Source organism: Odocoileus virginianus, chromosome 28, assembly GCF_023699985.2.
Source record: "Odocoileus virginianus isolate 20LAN1187 ecotype Illinois chromosome 28, Ovbor_1.2, whole genome shotgun sequence".
NCBI classification, from domain to species: Eukaryota; Metazoa; Chordata; class Mammalia; order Artiodactyla; family Cervidae; genus Odocoileus; species Odocoileus virginianus.
In genome coordinates, this window is record NC_069701.1 from 33,256,802 (window position 1) to 33,275,714 (window position 18,913).

The following is an 18,913-nucleotide window of genomic DNA, read 5'->3' on the forward strand; positions in this document are numbered from 1 at the left end:
CAGGTGGCAAGAATACACATAAGAACTATACAAAAAAGATGTTCGTGACCCAGATAACCACAATGGTGTGACCACACACCTAGCCCCAGACATCCTGGAATGTGAAGTCAATGGGCCTTAAGAAGCATCACTACATGCAAAGCTAGTGGAGGTGATAGAATTCCAGTTGCGCTACTTCAGATCCTAAAAGATGATGCCATTAAAGTGCTGCACTCAATATGGCAGCAAATTTGGAAAACTCAGCAGTGGTTACAGGACTAGAAAACGTCAGTTCCATTCCAGTCCCAATGAAGGGCAATGTGAAAGAATTTCCCTCTCAATTTTACTCATCTCACACGCTAGCAAAGTCATACTCAAAATTCTCCAGGGAAATGTGAAAGAATTGCCCTATCAATTTCACTCATCTTATATACTAGCAAATTAATACTCAAAATTCTCCAAGCTAAGCTTCAGCAGTGCATGAACTATGAACTTTCAGAAGTTCAAGCTGGATTTCGAAAAGGCAGAGGAACCAGATATCAAATTGTCAACATCCATTGCATCATAGAAAAAGCAAGAGAATTCCAGAAAAACTTCTGCTTTATTGATTGAGCCAAAGCCTTTGACTGTGTTGATCACAACAAACTGGAAACTTCTTCAAGAGGTGAGAATACCAAACCACCTTACCAGCCTCCTGAGAAATCTGTATGCAGGTCATGAAACAACAGTTAGAACCAGACATGGAAAAACAGACTGGTTCCAAATTGGGAAAGGAGTACGTCAAGGTTGTATATTGTCACTCTGCTTATTTAACTTATATGCAGAGTACATCATGTGAAATGCCAGGCTCGATGAAGCACAAGCTGGAATCAAGATCGCCAGAGAAATATCAATAACTTCAGATACGCAGATGACACCACCTTTATGGCAGAAAGCAAAGAGGAAATAAAGAGCCTCTTGAAGAAAGTGAAAGAGGAGAGTGGAAAAGCTGACTTAAAACTCAACATTCAGAAAACTAAGATCACGGCATCTGGTCCCATCACTTCATGGCAAATAGATGGGGAAACAGTGGCAGACTTTATTTTCTTGGGTTCCAAAATCAGTGCAGATGGGTACGGCAGCCATGAAATTAGAAGACGCTTACTCCTTGAAAGAAAAGCTATGGCCAACCTAGACAACATATTGAAAAGCAGAGACATTACATTGCCAACAAAGGTCTGTCTAGTCAAAACTATGGTTTTTCTAGTTATCATATATGAATGTGAGAAATGGACTATAAAAAAGGCTGAGCACCATTAGGAGTGAAATCTTTGAACTGTGGTGTTGGAGAAGACTCTTGCGAGTCCCTTGGACTGCAAAGAGACCAACTAGTTATTTCTAAATGTAATCAATCCTGAATATTCATTGGAAGGACTGATGCTGATGCTGAAACTCCAATACTTTGGCCACATGGTGGGAATAATCAATTCGTTGGAAAAGACCCTGATGCTGGGAAACATTGAAGGCAGGAGGAGAAGGGGATGACAGAGGATGAGATGGTTGGATAGCATCAGCAACTCGATGGACATGAGTTTGAGTAGGTTCCTGGAGTTGGTGATGGAGAGGCAAGCATGGAGTGCTGCAGTTCATAGGGTTGCAAAGAGTCGGACACAAACGAGTCACTGAACTGACCTGAGGACACATCATTCAAAGTGCTCAGCTGGATAATCCCAAGCAGGAATCAAGATGGCTGGGGGAAATAACAACACCAGATATGAAGATGTTACCACCCTAATGGCAGAAAGGGAAGAGGAACTAAAGAACCTCTTGATGAGGGTGAAAAAGAAAAGGAAAAAGCTACCTTAAAACTCAACATTCAAAAAACTAAGATCATGGAACTCAGTTCCATCACTTCATGGCAAATAGATGGAGGAAAAGTGGAAACAGTGGTAGATTTTATTTTCTTGGGCTCCAAAATCACAACGGGCCTTGACCACAGCCATGAAATTAAAAGACACTTGCTCCTTGGAAGTAAAGCTATGACAAACCTGGACAGTGTATTAAAAACAGAGACATCACTTGGCTGACAAGGGCCTGTAGAGTCATAGCCATGGCTTTTTCCAGTAGTCTTGTACAGATGTGAGATTATAGAATGGGGAGCATCTAAGAATTGGTGTTTTCGAATAGTGGTGCTGGAGAAGATTCTTGAGAGTCCCTTATAGAGCAAGGAAATGAAACCAGTCAATCCTAAAGGTAATCAATCTCTGACCCCTGCTTTCCCAGATGAGGCCTCTGCCGAGGGTGTCTAGGTGGGGAGAACCGATGCTTCCACTGCAAAAGTGCCTAACCATGGCAGCTCCAACCAAATGGTTTGTAGCACCACCCCTGGAGGAAGCTCAGAAAGGCTGAAGCCTCTGTGTACCCTGGGTGCCCTGATATATGAGTTGCATTCTCCCCAGCAGAGTTGGATTCCACGGAAGGGGCATTTGAGCCCTACAGGAGGTAGATGGCTCAGGGATCCCAGGGGCCAACACTTGCCAAGTGGGACTGGACAGGACACAGCAGGCATCTGAGGCAGAGAGCTGGTGACTGGTGTGTGGGGACAAAAACAAACCCGTTCAGTACGATGGACTCACACAGAAACCCTGGAGCAGAAGCCCACTGCCAGTGTTCACCTGAGATGGGATGATTAGAGTGTTTTCATTACCCCTTATAATTCCTCTGAATGAGGAGGTGGTGTAGTTGGTGGTGGAAGAATCATAAACTCTTTTACAGTCTAGACCATCCCCCAGCTACTATCTTTGAGGCTACAACTACCAAGTTCCAGTCATGTGGTTCTGCAGGAAATTGACAATCATGTGTGCTGCTGGGTCAGCGCCACATGACCATGTAAAGCCACTCATAGGACCCCATGACACTGCCAGGATGGTTGGTCTCCAGTTGGATGTGTGATCTGAGGTGGGCCATTCAGAACACTCCCTTGAACCATGATGTTTCTGAGCTTCTTTCCTTATGGGTTAGATGATTTCAGAATATAAAACCCTAGGGCAGGTAGCTCTGGACTCCCTCATTAGGTGTAGAAGCCTTAGGGAAGAAAGTTGTCAGGCTAAGACAATCAAAGAAGAGAGAGGGGAAAGAGCAAGAGCGAGAAAGAGAGAACTGATGCCTTCTGATTTCTTGGGTCTAGTCATTGAGATCTTTGGATCTGTTCTAGTTCCTATGTCCCAGATCCCCAGAATCCTCCCAATAAGTTCCCTGTTTCCTTGAAGCCAACTGGAGTTGGGCTCCTCTCAATTGTGTCTCAGACTTGGTACCAGATCCTTCCTGATCATTATGCACCTCCCAGGCACAAACAGAGGCACCCATTTGTTTTAGCACCATTAGGAGTGAAATCTTTTATTCTTTTCTGAGAATAGGGTTTGCAGAGCACCACATAAAAAGTTCACCAACATCCCTGGACAACAGCCCTAAGTGTGAGCCAGTGTGTGTTTGGAGTGGCCTGATTGATTCCTAAATCAGTCCAAGCATTTATGCTGCCTGAGCCAGGCCAATTCTGTCATTTCCTCGGTCATAAACAGAGAAATACAGCCTCAGGAAGGCGTCACCCAGGATCCAGGTCTCTGCGTGTTTAAAAGTTTCTGTGCCTCCTTTAAACGTGCTAAAGCAGTGGCCTTGAGAATCCTGGAGGGATCAGAGATACATACCAGTCAGCCTGAGCCCTTACCTGTGACTCCCCCCAATATCCAGACTCAGCACACGTCTTTGTTTTTTTCCCCTCTTTTGGTAAGTATCAGGTGATTTTTTCAGCAGCTGGGGATGTGAGGGTTCATCCAAAACAAAAAGGGCCAAGACATGTGGTTGCCAGAAGGAAGGGTGTGGGGGAGGGGAGGACAGGGAGTAGGGAATTATCAGATGCAAAGTAATATACAGAGGAATGATAAACAACAAAGTCCTACTGAGAGCGCATGGAAATATATTCAATATCCAGTGATAAACTGTAATGAAAAAGAATAAGAAAAAGAATATGTATTTTTGTATGTGTATAACTGAGTCAGTTTGCTGAGCAGCAGAATCTAAGGCAACACTGATGATCAGTCATACTTCAATACAATTTTTTTAGAAAAAAACAAGTGTCCCATAGTTCTCTTCACACTCTCCATTTCTTTCCTACTGACTCCATTCTTGCTTTCTCTGCAGAGATTGCCAGTTCTTCTTCGTCCCCACAACCTGTTCTTTATTAAAAACCTTCATCTTTGTATTAGAGTATAGGTGATTAACAATATTCTGAGTTTCAGGTGGACGATGAAGGGACTCAGTCATACATATACATGTATCCTTGTCCCAAAGATACCCCTCCCATCCCGGCTGCCACCTAACATTGAGCAGATTTCCTTGTGCTATGCAATAGCTCATTGCTGTTTATGCATGTTAAATACATTAATAGCAGTACTCACAACACGTTCTTTAAGTCTTCGCTCAGGCCCTCTGGGAAAACTCCTTGGACCCACACTAACCTTCTTTGGCCACTCCAGGAATGGTTGAGTGACTTACTCTCATGCTCTACCCCCACTGGTCGGTCTGTAGCCCTCGTCACCCCTAGTCAGTCCCCAGTGCCCCAGTGCCCCAGTTCAGAGCACCTTTGGTGCCATTTGCATGAAATCCAGTGTAGATTTGCCTAGAGACAAGCAGGCTCCCTGTTGCTCTATGAGTCTGCGAGGTTAGAATTACTGAAATTCCCTCTCTTCCTCAAAGCCTCCTTTGAGCCCATCAGCCTGCTCTGAACTCCCACAGGGAGCTGACATGAAGCCTCCACCCTGTGTCAGGGCTGAGCAGTCACTGTGCACCCTTTAGTCACCTTAGCATCCAACCTCCCCACAGACGGGTTGGGTATCCCAACTCACAAAGGGGGCACCTGGGCATAGCAAGGGAAAGATGCAGCTGAGACTAGGGTAACTGTAATTTATCATTCAAACCAGGAAAACTGCGAGAAGGGGAGGGAGAGTGTTAATCCCTCTGGGGGGACAGCACACCGGGACTGTCCCCAGCCATTCTCTTTGCCACATGGCCTATTTCAGGGACTGCTAGCACTGACTTTCCATGTTCATGCATCTGAGGGCTCTGATTGAACTGAAGTTCTCTGAGGACTGAGGTCCTTAGTGTTCCCCTCTCCTTGTGATTCTTACCAGGCCAGCGTGGGGTGGTGTCTCCACATCGACTTCAGGAAGATCAGTGTCTCAGACTGACCTTTACTTTCAAGTGTTTGGTTTTGTGGGAGGCACTGGCCCAGCTACAGGGGCTCAGGAGCATCTGCCATGTTGTGACATGGCCGGCAGAGGGCGCCTTCCTCCCTGAACCAGCTAAAGGGTTTCTGCAAGTTCCTTTTTGAGAACCAACCCTCAAGGTTGTCCCCTCACCTTGAGGATGTAGGCTCGAGCTGGCACTGGGTAGTTGATGCCGTTGATGGTGAAGATAATAGAGGGCAGGGTATTGACCACAAAACATGAAACGTAGTGCTGTTAGAGAGAGAGGGAGAGAGGTTGGCCCTGGAGATCCTTGTTGTGTGTGGAGACTGGGAGTGACCCTGGGCATGACCCTTCACCTCGAAACCCTGGGGCGTGGCGCCGATGAGCTTCTGAATGTTAGTGACCATTCTTGTTGGGCCTTGGATCAGTGATGTCCCGGTGTCCACAAGGGCCTCACAGCCACCAGAACAACCAATAATCTTTCCTTTCATGGAGATGCTGAGAGACAGTTGGACAAAAAGAACATCAAGGTCACTCTGATTCTCCCCAGAGCTGCCCCCTTCCCGACTGTCTTCTGAACAGCCCTTCAGAGATGTCAAGCCATCATCTCTTTCCCTGACTCTTTTCCTTTTTGCTCAACATGACACCTTCCTTGGCATCCTTGAATGCAATATTTGAATACACCAGGCTCTTTTGTACCTTGACACATCTGGCCTTCCTTCCTAGAAGACCCCCCTCCCCTTTGACTAGCAAATTTCTTCTCCTCTTCCAGATTCCAGCTTAACTGTCATGGTTTCAGGGAAGTCTTTTCCTTGGTGTACATCAGTCTCCTGTCTTGGTCATTCTCTGTAGACCCTTCCTCATGTCTAGCATGTACCAAAATGACAATTCGCTATGTCTGTGAGGCATTTCTTGTACATCTGCCTTCTCACATGTGAGGGCAAGTTTTTTTCTCATCACTTCCCTAAAGTGCCTGGCCCAGAGTGGATGCAAAATGCTTGTCTGTTGAATGAGTGAGTGAAGACTGTGAAAGGACCATCCAGAGAGCTGTATCCAGTGTCAAACAAAAACAGGTCAAATACACAGTGAAGATGGAGGTTCCCTGCAGCAGCAGATTCTCATGGGGTGGGGGAAACCAGCTGCCCTGGGGGAGGGTATCTCCAGCACTTCTCACTCACCCAGCTCAGACACTGATGCCCTGGCCAGGCGATACCTGAGTAGCCCAGGGGGCCTCTAAAGGACAGGTCTGAGGGTATTACACAGAATCCCATCAATTATTGCCCCTTGTTCTCAAGCCATTCCTAGATCCCAGCTTCCTGTTCTCTCAGTTACAGCACCTTCTCCACTGTGTGCCTAGAATAAATAATAGGTAGCTAGGTTAAGTGGGGTGTCTTTTATTATGAGTCGCTTTCAGATCTCAAGACTGTGGACAACCTCTCCCCACTGCTGGCTAGCTTCTCCATAAGGAGACTAGTTTTCCCCATTTGTTCAGGATGTTCCCTATGTTTAAACTGACATTTATATGAACTGAGAGCTTCCTCAGTCCTGTGTAAACATGGACAGTTGGTCATCTTATCACAGCGCTGTTCAGGCTGAGGAAATTCTCCCTGTTCCTCTTTTCAACACTCTGTAGGGTGCTCTAACCATGTTCCCCTCCTCACACTCAGGGGTGAAGCCCTCCCCCAGCTGCACAAGCCTTTCTGGACCCTGTTAAGGACCCTGGACAGAGCCCTGGTCAGGAGGCCTGGGGCGATAATGAATCCATGGGTGGTTTTTGTGTCTGTGTGTTTCTGTGTTTGTGTGTGTATTTGTACATGGTTCTGTGTGTTTGCTTGTGTGTCTGTCTGCCTATGCAATGTATGTCTGTGTGTGTGTTTGTATGTATCTGCTTGTGTGTTTATATGTGCTTGCCTTTGTGTTTGCATGTGTCTGTGTGTCTGTATGTGTCATTGTGGATGGTGTATATGTCTGTTTGGTGTATGTCTGTGAGTGTATTTGTGTGTGTCTGCCTTGTGTCCATGTACAGATGTGGGAGCATCACTTGGGGTGACCTTCAGAGGGAGAAGCTTACCGGTTCATGTTTACACGCCAGTCACCCACTCGGGACAATGGTACCCAGTTGAGCTGTCCCTTGTAGTAGGCTTTGTCCACGCCACCCAACATCAGCACACTGCTGTTCGTCCTGCATCTGTAGAAAGAAGGAAAAGGGTGATCTTTGGAGGACAGTAACAGCAGCACTGTCAGAGCTGTGCATGTCCACTCATCAAGGCCCTGATAATGTCCCTATTTAAAGAGGCAGAAATTGAGTCTATGGGTGACCGTGAACTGGACCAAGGTCAGTTACTGGCTAATAAGTGGCACAGAGTAGGATAGAAACTGGGCCACCTTCCCTGGGCTCCACCTACCCAAGCTTCTGAAGAGTTCTGGACCTCCTGTGACCTGAATGCTCAGAGATACCCTCCGAAGACAGTGTGCTGAAGGTTTTGGCTTCCCCTTGCCTCAGGCCAGAAAAATCAAGGCCTGAAAGTGCTAAAGGTGTGGGTTCAGGCTCACCCAGGGCTGGCACCACTAGCCTGTGACCTGTGCTGCCCATAGGGCCCCCACACTCAGTAGGGGATCCCTCTGCTCTCCCTGGCTTGAAATCCCAATAGTTGTTAAAAAAGGATTCCCACACTTTAGTTTTGGGCCCCACACTTCTGTTTTGCACTGGATCCTGCAAATTGTGTAGCTGGTCTGGGCTCCCAGTGAAATGTTAGTGAGGAAGGAAAGATTTCCACCATCCCTCTCTTTCCTTCCATTTCAAAATCATCAGTAAATCTTGTTGCCTTTTCTTCCAACTCACATCCTGAAATCTTGCATTAGTCTTCATCTCCACTCACCCCCTACACCAAACCACTGCTCTTGAGCCCAGGAGCATGGTTGTGTTCCAATAAAATTTTATTTATAAGGGCCAGTAATGAAGCCAGGTGGGGTCCTGGGGCCATAGTTTTCCTGGGTTAGATTATCTCTCAGGATACTTCTTTGTCAAGTGTTCTATAATTTTCTTGCAACTGAAGCATCTTAAGCTAATTTGGAGAGAGGGCTTATCCAGCTCAGACTTACTTGCTCAAGTAGAAGGCAAAGACAGGCTCAGAAACAGCACCTTGTTTCTTCAGGTTGTCAAAGATGGGGATGGCTCTTATGGAGGACATGTTGGGGTAGTTCAAGCCCAAGACGCCATCAAAGGGTAACCTGTCAAATCCATACTCCTCCAGACTTAGACCAAACGGCTGGCCAGTACTTACTAGGCGCCCAATCTGAGGGAGAGAAAAGTGTTCCCACTTACAGATTTGTGAAGTAGGGCTAGGACTGGGCTGGGGAGCATTGCCATTAGATCTTCAGAGAGGCTGAGGCTAGAACTGAGGCTGGGCTGTGTCTTTGGTGCACTTCAGATGGTTAGACCAAGCTGAGGAGAATTTGGATTCCATTTGTGAGGGGTTGTGGATTTTAAAACATCTCCCTCTCTGGAAAAAAAATCATCTGCTTGAGTCAAATTGGTGTCAAGTCTCTATACAGTTGGGGCAACAAAAAGTCAGGACAGGACCCAATGGTGCCCCCTTCGGGACAATATGAGTAGAGAGCAGAACAATCTTCTCTTTGTGACCTAATGACAGAAATGGACTGAATCCACTGTAATATACTGTGGATTCTGCATCTGCCCAGGAAGACAGAAGCCAAAAATACAATCTTGCTTGCAGGGTTCTATGAAGGTACTGCCTGGGAAATACACTTTTGGGGATATGTGTGTGTGTTTGTGTGAGTGTGTATGAGAGAAAGAGAATAAAAGAGAGAAGAGAACTACTCAGGTACTTTGGGGGAGGTAGGTCATAAGTTTTATTAGACTCTCAAAGGCCCCCTAGAGTGAGCACTCATTTATCAGGCCCCTCTGACATCTCTGTACTCCTTCTTTCCATATTGGATATTGGAAGGACTTGACTGCCCCCAGGGTTGCCAAATCAGTTTGATTCTGCCCTCCAAATACCCCACGGCAACTTCAGTCCTGAAAAGCCAGCCCAGCTCCACTGCTTACCACATGTGTGACCTCTGCAAGGCCCTTGCTATCTGCACCTCAGTTTTCTCTTCTGTATTATGAGCTAATCAAAGCACCTGCTATGTGGGGTTGTTGCAGGATTAAACTAGCTACTACTTGAAAGTGCCTAGAACAATTCTGAGAATTTAAAAGTGGGTGTTTCCTGCCCCCCCCCCGTCTTCTCGCTCCCAGCAAGATGAACCTTGAACTGCTCATGGGCAGAGGACCTGCAAATCCACAGCCCAAGGCACTCTCTGGGTTAGCTAATTGGGGAGTTTGTATGTCACCACGGGTGCTGTCTCCCCAGGGACAGGACCCTGTGGGTAATATGGTCAATCACTAGGGGGGTTTAGTGTAGGATGGGTCCTGTCAGGTGGTCCTGCATCTGTTTTGTAGCTGTGGTCACTCCATTCCCAGTCCTGACTCAGCTTCTGTTTACACATTACCCGAATGGTGTCATAAGCAAGATATCCCTTTACTCTCCCAGATCCATAGGTGATTTGAAAGGGCTTGTTCGTATGCTGGTAGGTGGAAGACTCCAGATGCTTGAAGGTAGTGTGTGTATCTGCAGACACAAGAGATGAGTGTCAGACAGTGGCACTGTCAGATGAGTCAGACACACTGTCTGATGAGTGTCAGGTACCAATGATGAAAAAGGGGGTGTCGGACAAGTAAAAGATGGGTGAGTTGGGGGGTGTCTGTACTCACAACAAACGGGACTGGAGCAAAAGATGGAAGGCACCCACAAGTCAGATGAGCCCGTGTCGAATACAACTCGGAACTGCTGAGGGGGTGATCCAATGGTGATGTTACCAATGTACATGAGCTACAGGGACCAAGAAGGGTGGGTTAGTGTAGATCTGGCTCCCCTCGATTTCCACACTGCTTCCTCCCTCTGGGTGTCACATGTCTCCTGAGATCACTTTCTAACCACCATGCTGCTCACAATGTTTCTCACAGAGGTGCCTGCATTTGATATTTTTTTCCTGCACTACACAGCATGAAGGATATTAAACCCATGACCAAGCACTGAAGAAGTACCTCCTGCGTTCAAAGTCCAGAGTCGTGACCACTGGACCCCCAGGGAAGCCCTGGTGCCTTCATTTGAGAAGCTTCTAGTGTCTCCAAACCAAGCCTGAGCACCTCTGTCTACAGGAGGTCCTCTTTGATCAACAACACTCACTCCCTCTAAACTCAAACCACATCCAATCGACACCACACAGGTGACCCTTTCATTTGACATGTATTTACTCTTTGTCTTGCTCCCAGCTGGCCTGGGCATTCTTGAAAACAAAATGAGCCCTTTTTTCTAATCTAATAAAAACAATCACAGTGGTAGATTCTTATGGCATTACATGGAATAGTAAATTTTTACTGCCGTGGTTCTTGCATCTGTGGAAGTTGAACTCCTCTGCCTGGGGATTCACAATTACTTTGCAGTTGGCTTTACCTTTTGATCAGAGATGGCTCACCCTTTATCTGTAACTGAGTGGCTCATTTAGTTCAGAAAACAATCTCCCTCAAACTAATGACACATTTTTGACACAGAAACGGATGTTTACCTGCCACCTGGTCATTGCTGGGCCTAGTCACCACGGACCAAATGTGGAATATGAGACTGCCTTCTCCTGTGGTAATGGGGTCCCAGTTCCCCAGTGTTCCTGCCTTCTGCAGGAGCCCCAGCCCCAACATCTGACCTGCCACCTGCAGATGAGCCCGAGTGCTAGGCCACACCACCAGGGGGCGCGGGGGAGCACCATCCTCCCAACACACTCACATCCAGGAAGTTCCTCAAGGGTACAGAAGTTATATCTGAGTTACGAGTAGAAATCTTGGACAGTCTATAAGCGTGTTCCTTCAGGAAATTGTTCAGCAAGCCTTTTTCACCGAGGGTTTCTTGCATGATGTTCACTTTCGTTAGAGGTATTCTTTCACCAAGCATTGGGGAAAGAAAACAAAGGAGAAGCAACAATTAGCTGTCAGTGTTAAGGTATAGCTGTCATTGTAATGACACTGTGTACTTTCCAATCATTTTTATGAATGTCACCTTATTATCAGAATTTTATGCATATACCATGGGAAAGACATAGATTTGAAAATATGTTTTGTTCTGTAATCTTGTGTAAGCCATATGACCATGTGGGGTCTCAGTCTCTCCCTTGGTAAAAAGGTGGAATGTAATAATTCCCACCCTCCAAATAGAATATTTTGGGGATAAGTGAAGTGATGGATATAAGGTACCTAATAAATAGGAAGTCTCAACAATGACAGCCATTAGCATTGCTGTTGCCATCCCACTGTATCCTTCTCATAGAAGCTCAGGGAAGGAGGTAGAAGAGGGATTCCTAGTCCTCTTTTACAAGGGAGGAATTTGAAATGCAAGAGGTTTGTGAGTTGGCTGTGGTCACACTGCTTGTCAGATATAAAACAGCATATAAGTAGCTGTCCCAATCTTTCTCCAAGTTGAAAGAGAAGAGAGAGTTGAAAGAAGAATCCAGGAGATAGGGAACAAGTTAGGGAAATTCAGAGGCTCAAGAAGGAAGGATGAGTCAAGTGAAAAATTAAAAGAAAGGAAAACAGCATAGAGAGAAATACACTGACAGAGACTTCCAAAGAAATGGAGAGACAAATGACAGTGATACAGAGATGCAGACATAGACATATACTCATTGAAGTAGAGAGAGAACAAAGAGGACATGTTGAATAAAATGTAGAAAAAGTGCTATTCCACAGGACCACACCATCATCTGCATTGACTGTGCACTGAACAATTGCAAGGAGTTCCATTTTCAATAGGTCATGAGATGACTGGACTCCAAGAGTTGTGCAACAATGCAAATCCCGCCAAGACCCTTGCTACCTTCCTATAGCAAGGTACATATCAATAAGTAAGAGGTGAACTTTAAGACTGTCAGGGAAATATTCCATTCCTTTCTAAACCTGATGGATGGAAGAATAATCAGATAAAAAAAAAACCTGAGAAAGGAATATGATGTGGCTTACAGTCCCCATACTTACTTGACTATGCACTCTGAGAAGGCCACCAGCCCAAGGAGCACAAGCCACTTCATGCTTCTTTCCTGGCTCCAAGTACTCAGGGAAGTTAGGATTCTTAGCATATAGTGGTGATTGGGAGCTCCTAGTTATATATGTTCTGACATGCCCTAGTTTTCCATTTTAGGCCACTAATGGATCTGATAAAAACACAAAGCTCTCGATAAAATCTATACCTCCATCAGTGTCCTTGGCGAGTGGACTTTGAAGCTTCTCAGAATACAGAGAATTGAACTGTAATCTCTTCCTTGAAGCTTGGCTGGAAAATCAAACTGATCTTCATGGACATCTAAAAAGATGGAGAACCTTGCCTACTTGGAGAAACAACTGCTAAGAACATCATAAAAATGGATACTAGGGGCCATACTCAACATTCATGGTTTCATGTCATCTTCCTAGCCACTTCATGAGATATGCATTGCTGTCTTTGTTGGAGAGGAGATTGCTAGGAGGATAAGTTGTCAAATGGCAAAGTGAAGACTTCAGGGACAGCCCAGGGACATACAACTGGCCTTAGGTAGTGGGTCTAATGGCAGAGATCAGGGGCACCTGTGATGCCAGTCTGCATCAAAGATTTAGGGCAGAGCAGTACTTCAATTGCATGGGTTTCAGTATTGGAAGAAATGTCATATGCACCCACAAGATATTTTATATCATCCAACAAATGTACAAGGAAGAAGTGTGTGCTGGATTCTGGGTAAGAGGCTTGAAAGTAAAAGCTGATCAAGACAAATGTAGTGTTTATCTTATGCAAGCTAGCAGTCTAGTTCTCACAACCTCATAGCCCCAGGAGATAAGAGAAATGATAGTAGGACTAGGTGGACATGCTGGACCCTGGGCAGCACAAGCCTGACCACTGGGAGCAGCCTTTCCTCCACTTCAACCGTGATGGAAAGCAGGCCAGTTGGCCATGTTTTCAAGTAAGAAGCCTGTATATTTATGTACAATTTACTGATTTTAATGTTAGCAACCAATTTTTTTTTCCCTGGAAAAACAGTGGGAATGAAATCTCCACAGTGATGTGCTGGAATCAGCCTTCAGTCTCTGCAGGTTTTCATTTCTGGCCTAGAGTTGGGAGTGCACTGGGGAAAGAAGGTATTTAATTCAGGTTGAATGATTTACAAAGAGACTGAATACATACTAAGCACGTTTGTTTCCTTTCTATTTATAAAGAAAGATCATCAGGGACATACAAACCAACAAATTTAACTGCTGAAGGTAAATGGATAATTACCTTCAGGTAAATGACATAATTTCCCCATAGGGTCTATACCATGAAAAATTGTGTCTGCCAAAGCAAACATACAAAAAAGTAATTTTGAAATGTCTTACCAATCAAAGAAGACAAAACAACCGTGGCAGCCGAAGTAAAGACAATGGTGTTTAATGACTCATCCAGGACTTTCAGGGCCTATTCCTGTATGAGATCTATCCAAGCCTGTCCTTTGAATACAACAGGGGCCTCTTCTGGTTGCCACGTGTGTACAGATGGGGCACTGTGTCTTAATCCTCATTTTCACATATTGTTTAAATTCAGTTTTGGTGGTTAAATTCCAACAGGGGGAATATGACATCACTGATAAATGACACACATATTTGCCCCTTTAACTATGGTGTTGGAGAAGACTCTTGAGAGTCCCTTGGATGGCAAGGAGATCAAACCAGCCCCTCCTAAAGGAAATCAGTCCTGAATATTTACTGGAAGGACTAATGCTGAAGCTGAAGCTCCAATTATTTGCCCACCTGATTGGAAGAACTGACTATTGGAAAAGACCATAATGTTAGGAAAGATTGAAGGCAGGAGGAGAAGGGGTAGACAGAGGATGAGATGCTTGGATGGCATCACCAACTTGATGGACATGAGCTTGAGCAAGATCTGGGAGTTGGTGATAGATAGGGAAGCCTGGCATGCTGCAGTCCATGGGGTTGCAAAGAGTCAGACAGGACTGAGTGACTGAACTGAACAAATAGAGAAGAAAGACTAACAAGTCTAATTGTATCAAGTTGGTGACTAGTTGCATGTAACAACACATTAATTAAGTGGCTTTAAAGATCAGATTATGACTCTACATTCAGAGTGAAACATCTTCTAAGGACAAAAAAAGTACTGCCCATCCAAATCAAAACCAAGGAAAATTAAAAGGAACAAAGAAAATAAATCTGAAACTATGTTCAACAACCTGTTATTCCTGATTTTGTTTCTGTTATTGTGACAGAATCATATGTCTCTTAAGAGGTAAAAGCAAGTCAATAATTAAAACTAATGTTCTGAAGTATGACTTTTGGTGGTTAGAAAAGAGGTTCACACATAACATAAAGAAGTTTAATTAAAACCCTGCTGTCTTAAATCTTGAACTGAAAGCATAAGTTTGTACCAACTAATATATTCCTTTTTATTTTATTTTTTAAGGAAAATGTTTACTTCTACTCTGACCACTGCAAACCTTAGAAGCAATGACAACTTGATAACAGTGACTATTCTGAGGTCTAACCTGTAGCTTCTAAACGCATTTCTCACCAGACAATCCATGGATTCTTAAAGAGATGGCTGATTTCAGGACTGGGTCAAGAAATGCACAAAATAATCTTGGGAATCTTGAATGACAGGAACCTGAGGGACTTCAAAGACCAGTGGGGACTGGACAGAAAGTTTAGGAATCCAAATGAAAAGGCCAAACATCTACCAGTTTGTTGGGCAGAATGATGTTTCTGCTTCTCAACACACTGTTTATGTTTGTCATAGCTTTCCTGCCAAGAAGCAAACTTCTGATTTCATGGCTGCAGTCACCATCCACAGTGGTTTTAGAGGCTAAGATGAAGAAATCTGTCACTGCTTTCACCTTTTCTCCTTCTATTTGCCATGAAGATGGGGCTGGATCCCATGATCTTAGCTTTTTAATATTTAATTTTAGCCTGGCCAAATGTGTCCAAATGTTAATAGGTAACATCTAATTTGTCACTGTGATAGACTGCTAAGGCACCAACTCACCATTCTGAGCACTGAGAAAGGAAAATAATCATCAATATTTATGTTATTTTTGTTTCTATTAAGTATATGTTATATAACTACAAACAGTTCCAGGAAAACAAGCTAGACTGTCCCTTCTGGGGGTGATGAGAGAGTGATGGGGAGCAGCTATAATACAGATGAAGCCTCACTCACTGGCCTGCAGCTCACCTCCTGCTGTGGAGGTCTGGTTCCTAGTAGACCAAGGACTGGTACTGGTCCTGGCCCACTGTGCTGGTATTGTGGACTCCTGCTCTAAACCCAATAGTGGGACATTCTGTAAGACAAACCACCCTGCTTCCTCCAGTTTCTGAACATATAAATGGCATTAAAATTGGGAGAGAAACAGTTATTTACTCTTAAGGAGAACAACCAAGTGCAACATATGATTACATCCTTTCAATAAACTGTGAAGACATCTGTTTTTTGAGAACCAGGGAAATTTGCACATGGACTGGATATTAGATGTTAATTTGATGGGGAACAGAAGAGCATTTTTTTCACATCCTATCAATTTACCCCAAATACTCATTATGTAAAATACTCATTTGTAAAATGTTCATCTCGTCCCTAAAATACTTCAGGAAAAATTAATAGAGTAAAAAAGATATTAAATGAAGGTTTGTCTTGGTTTAAAAACAAATCTGCATAGCTGCTATGGATTGAAAGGTGTCCACCCTTGACTCCCAATGTGATGGAAGTAGGAAGTAGGGCCTTTGGGAGGTACGCAGGTTGACATGGGGTTTTGATGGTGGTCCCTCATGATGGGATTAGCCTCTCCCTCTTTTTCTTTCTTATTCTCCCTCTTCCTCCATAGCTTCCCCACCACATGTGTGAACATAGCAAGAAGAGAAAGACCTGATCCAAGTCAAGAATGTCTTCCCCGGGAACTCAATTGTCCACCACCTTGATGTTGCATAGTCTCCAGTCTATGACAACCTGTGGGACTAAGAGATTAGTTTTGTAGTTATTGATGCCAAATGATGAAATATTGGGTTCATGACACTTTTCTTTCTTATATTTATTATATTTGAAATTGTTTTGTAGTAAGAAGTTTCTGTCTTAGTGATACCCTGAGGGGCCCAAGATAGCAGATTCAGGCAGGTCCCTGATGAGTGAGTGCTTGGAGGACCACTGCTCTTTACTCCAACTCTTCTCTTGTCATCTGAAAACCATCCCCCCACACCTGACAGCCTTACCACCACCCCCATCTGCATCTCCATTCCCCTGCTAAGGTACTGAGTCATCTAGTTGGCGATCTTGATGATTTAGGACAGGGTCTGTCTGGAAGCAGAAGGAATGTGGACATTTTTAGAAAGAATGAACTGGGCAGACCCCTCCTTGGTTTTCCCTTCTTTAGTGCCATATGCAGGTGAGGGATTGGGCCTGGGTAGAGAGGAAGCCACAGGTGGGACTGCATGGATATTTGCAAGAGAAGGGAGGAGGAATTCACAACCCAGTAACCAGGAGATGAGCATTTTACTCAGGACCCAGGAGGGAAGGAAGAAGCACTGAGAAAAGAAGAGTGCCTACCTGAGGGCCAGACCTACCTGTGTCTTCCAGTTAAACTTTGAGGTCATGTCCTTCCTGCTGGAATTCCTGCTCTAGATGTGGAGAGGAGAGAGCTGTACTCACTCTTAATGAGTCACAGGGGGAGGGACAGCCTCCTCCAGGGGCCCTTTGATTCCACTCTAACTATAGGCATCATCCCAAGCCAGAGAGCAAATGGCAGGTCATCCAAAAGATGACCTACTTGAAATAGTATTTAAAATACTACAAAATTTGTCTAAGAGTCCTGGCATATCTTGTTCCCAGAGTTTTTTAGGAGAGATGATTCATCAGGCTAATTTGGGTTTCTGCTGAGGAATCTACAAGCTTCCCCATTGGTAACTTCTGACTTATAACTACCTGATCTCATCCCACAGAACCCAAGTGATGGAAAATTCCAGTGGGCAAGGGCTCTAAGGTCCTTGGTGTCACAGCAGCTGTGTGCCAAGTGGTCTACCACTCCCAGTACTGAGCCCAGGATCCATGGACATCACCAGGCAGTTATGGCCCCCTGCCACCAGACGTAGCCTCAGCAACCTGAGCAACACCAGCAACATGCACCTCTGAGACACTTGTCCTCTGATTGGTACTGAGCTTCATTCTGGAACAAGTGTTCTGGAACAAGTCCAGTCTTCCTCATCCAAGAGATGCCAAACTGAACCCTGGAGTGTGTGACTCACCTTAAGGCTACAAGTTAATGAAGTTAAGGAAGACTTGGGACCCAGTAACTCTGATTTTCAGACTAGGAGACTTCCAGGAAGGGAAAGATGAGAGAAAGCTCAATTGCATCCACTGCTATGCAACTTCTTAGATGTCTGCAGGCAGCAGAGTGGAAGTTCCTTTCCCGTTGCCCCTCAAGTCTGGCTCCGATTTTATCAGCAGACCTGCTTTCTTACAGCAGCAGGAAAGCAATATTGAGGGCAGTTTCTTCTGGATTCCAGGCTCAGTGGAGGAGCCCCAGCTGTAGTGACCCCAGGAGGCAGTTGGGCAGGTGCCTGACTGACTGACTCACTCCCAACTCAACATCCCCAAAGCTCCCGCTCCTCATTCACACAACTCAGACCCTTGGGTGACTGGATAACGTGGACCTGCATTCACAGCAAGACATTCTCATCTCAGTCTTCTGGAAACTTAGATACAGTGTCTTGCTGTTTCCTTAGGGAACCCCTGGCTGAGCGAGGCTGGGGTCTGAGATTAGCCTGGATGCAGGGGATATGTTCCCTCTTTGATGTTCAAAATAGGCCTTGGAGTTTCAAAGGCATTGAGAGGGTTAGAATCACACTTATGTTTTTTAGGGACTTTGCTTTATGAATCTGGTTGGAGAAAAAGGACAGAAACACAGGACAAGGCTGGACATCTCTGGGTCCCAGCTAATTGTGAGTTGAATTCCAGCCACCAGGCTTCAGAGTCACATGCTGGTGTTATTCACAAGCCATCATTGAAGAAGGAATAGAGGAAAGAGATTTTGAGCAGAGAGCAGTGTGATCTGAGGGCCATGGGAATCACACAGGGCAAGATGAAACAAGAGTGATTACTTGTTTCTTTGCTCTATCAGTTCCTTGGAGTTTCTACGCCTGAGAACAAATACATAGAGATAGTCAGAGGCATTGGTGGTGCCCCTGACATCTGATGCTCCTGGTGATAACCAGTTTGTATACATGTCCCTGAGACCAGAGCCTTTTCAGCCTTGTGATAGCCCCAGGTTCTTCATTCTTGGGAAGGCTGACATGCCTCATTGCTGGTAACTCACAACTGAAGCATGGGATGAGGTCATGGTGGTTGACCTGTAGACCAAGTTTCAAGCATGGAAGGAAGGTTGGCAGTGAAAGGGAAACCATTTATTAAGCTTGGTTACCTTGGTTCTTAGCAGTGGCTACTTCCCACATCTAGAATGCTTTTCTCCCAGCTTTTTGCATGGCCGGTCCTTCTCAACATTTAGCATCATCTCAAATGAGTCTCTCTCAGGTTTGCTTTCCCTGGCCACTGCACTCTCACAAGCACAGACTCTGATCCAGTAAGTACCTAGACACTTCC

At 45.0% G+C, this 18,913-nt stretch overlaps 1 protein-coding gene across 1 annotated transcript; it reads right to left on the reverse strand.

The window, feature by feature from the left end:
* Positions 1-3,480: 3,480 nt before the first annotated feature.
* LOC110121971 (pregnancy-associated glycoprotein 1-like) lies at positions 3,481-12,389 on the reverse strand. The gene is made up of 9 exons (XM_070457105.1): positions 12,289-12,389; positions 11,048-11,198; positions 9,979-10,096; positions 9,717-9,835; positions 8,304-8,497; positions 7,273-7,389; positions 5,558-5,699; positions 5,373-5,471; positions 3,481-3,639 (listed from the first exon to the last, which is right to left on the reverse strand). Exons 1-9 carry the CDS (start codon positions 12,387-12,389, stop codon positions 3,487-3,489), a joined length of 1,194 nt encoding a protein of 397 aa, XP_070313206.1. The 3' UTR covers positions 3,481-3,486.
* Positions 12,390-18,913: the final 6,524 nt, after the last annotated feature.

What these genes read in the sequence shown, in the direction of transcription:
- LOC110121971 (XM_070457105.1), bottom strand. Translation starts at nt 12,389, where the DNA reads ATGCTAAGAATCCTAACTTCCCTGAGTACTTGGAGCCAGGAAAGAAGC. An exon ending in TTGCTTATGACACCATTCGG is followed by an intron (nt 8,498 to 9,716) that starts GTAATGTGTAAA and finishes TCTCTCCCTCAG; the next exon opens with ATTGGGCGCCTAGTAAGTAC. An exon ending in CCACGCCCCAGGGTTTCGAG is followed by an intron (nt 5,472 to 5,557) that starts GTGAAGGGTCAT and finishes TCTCTCTAACAG; the next exon opens with CACTACGTTTCATGTTTTGT.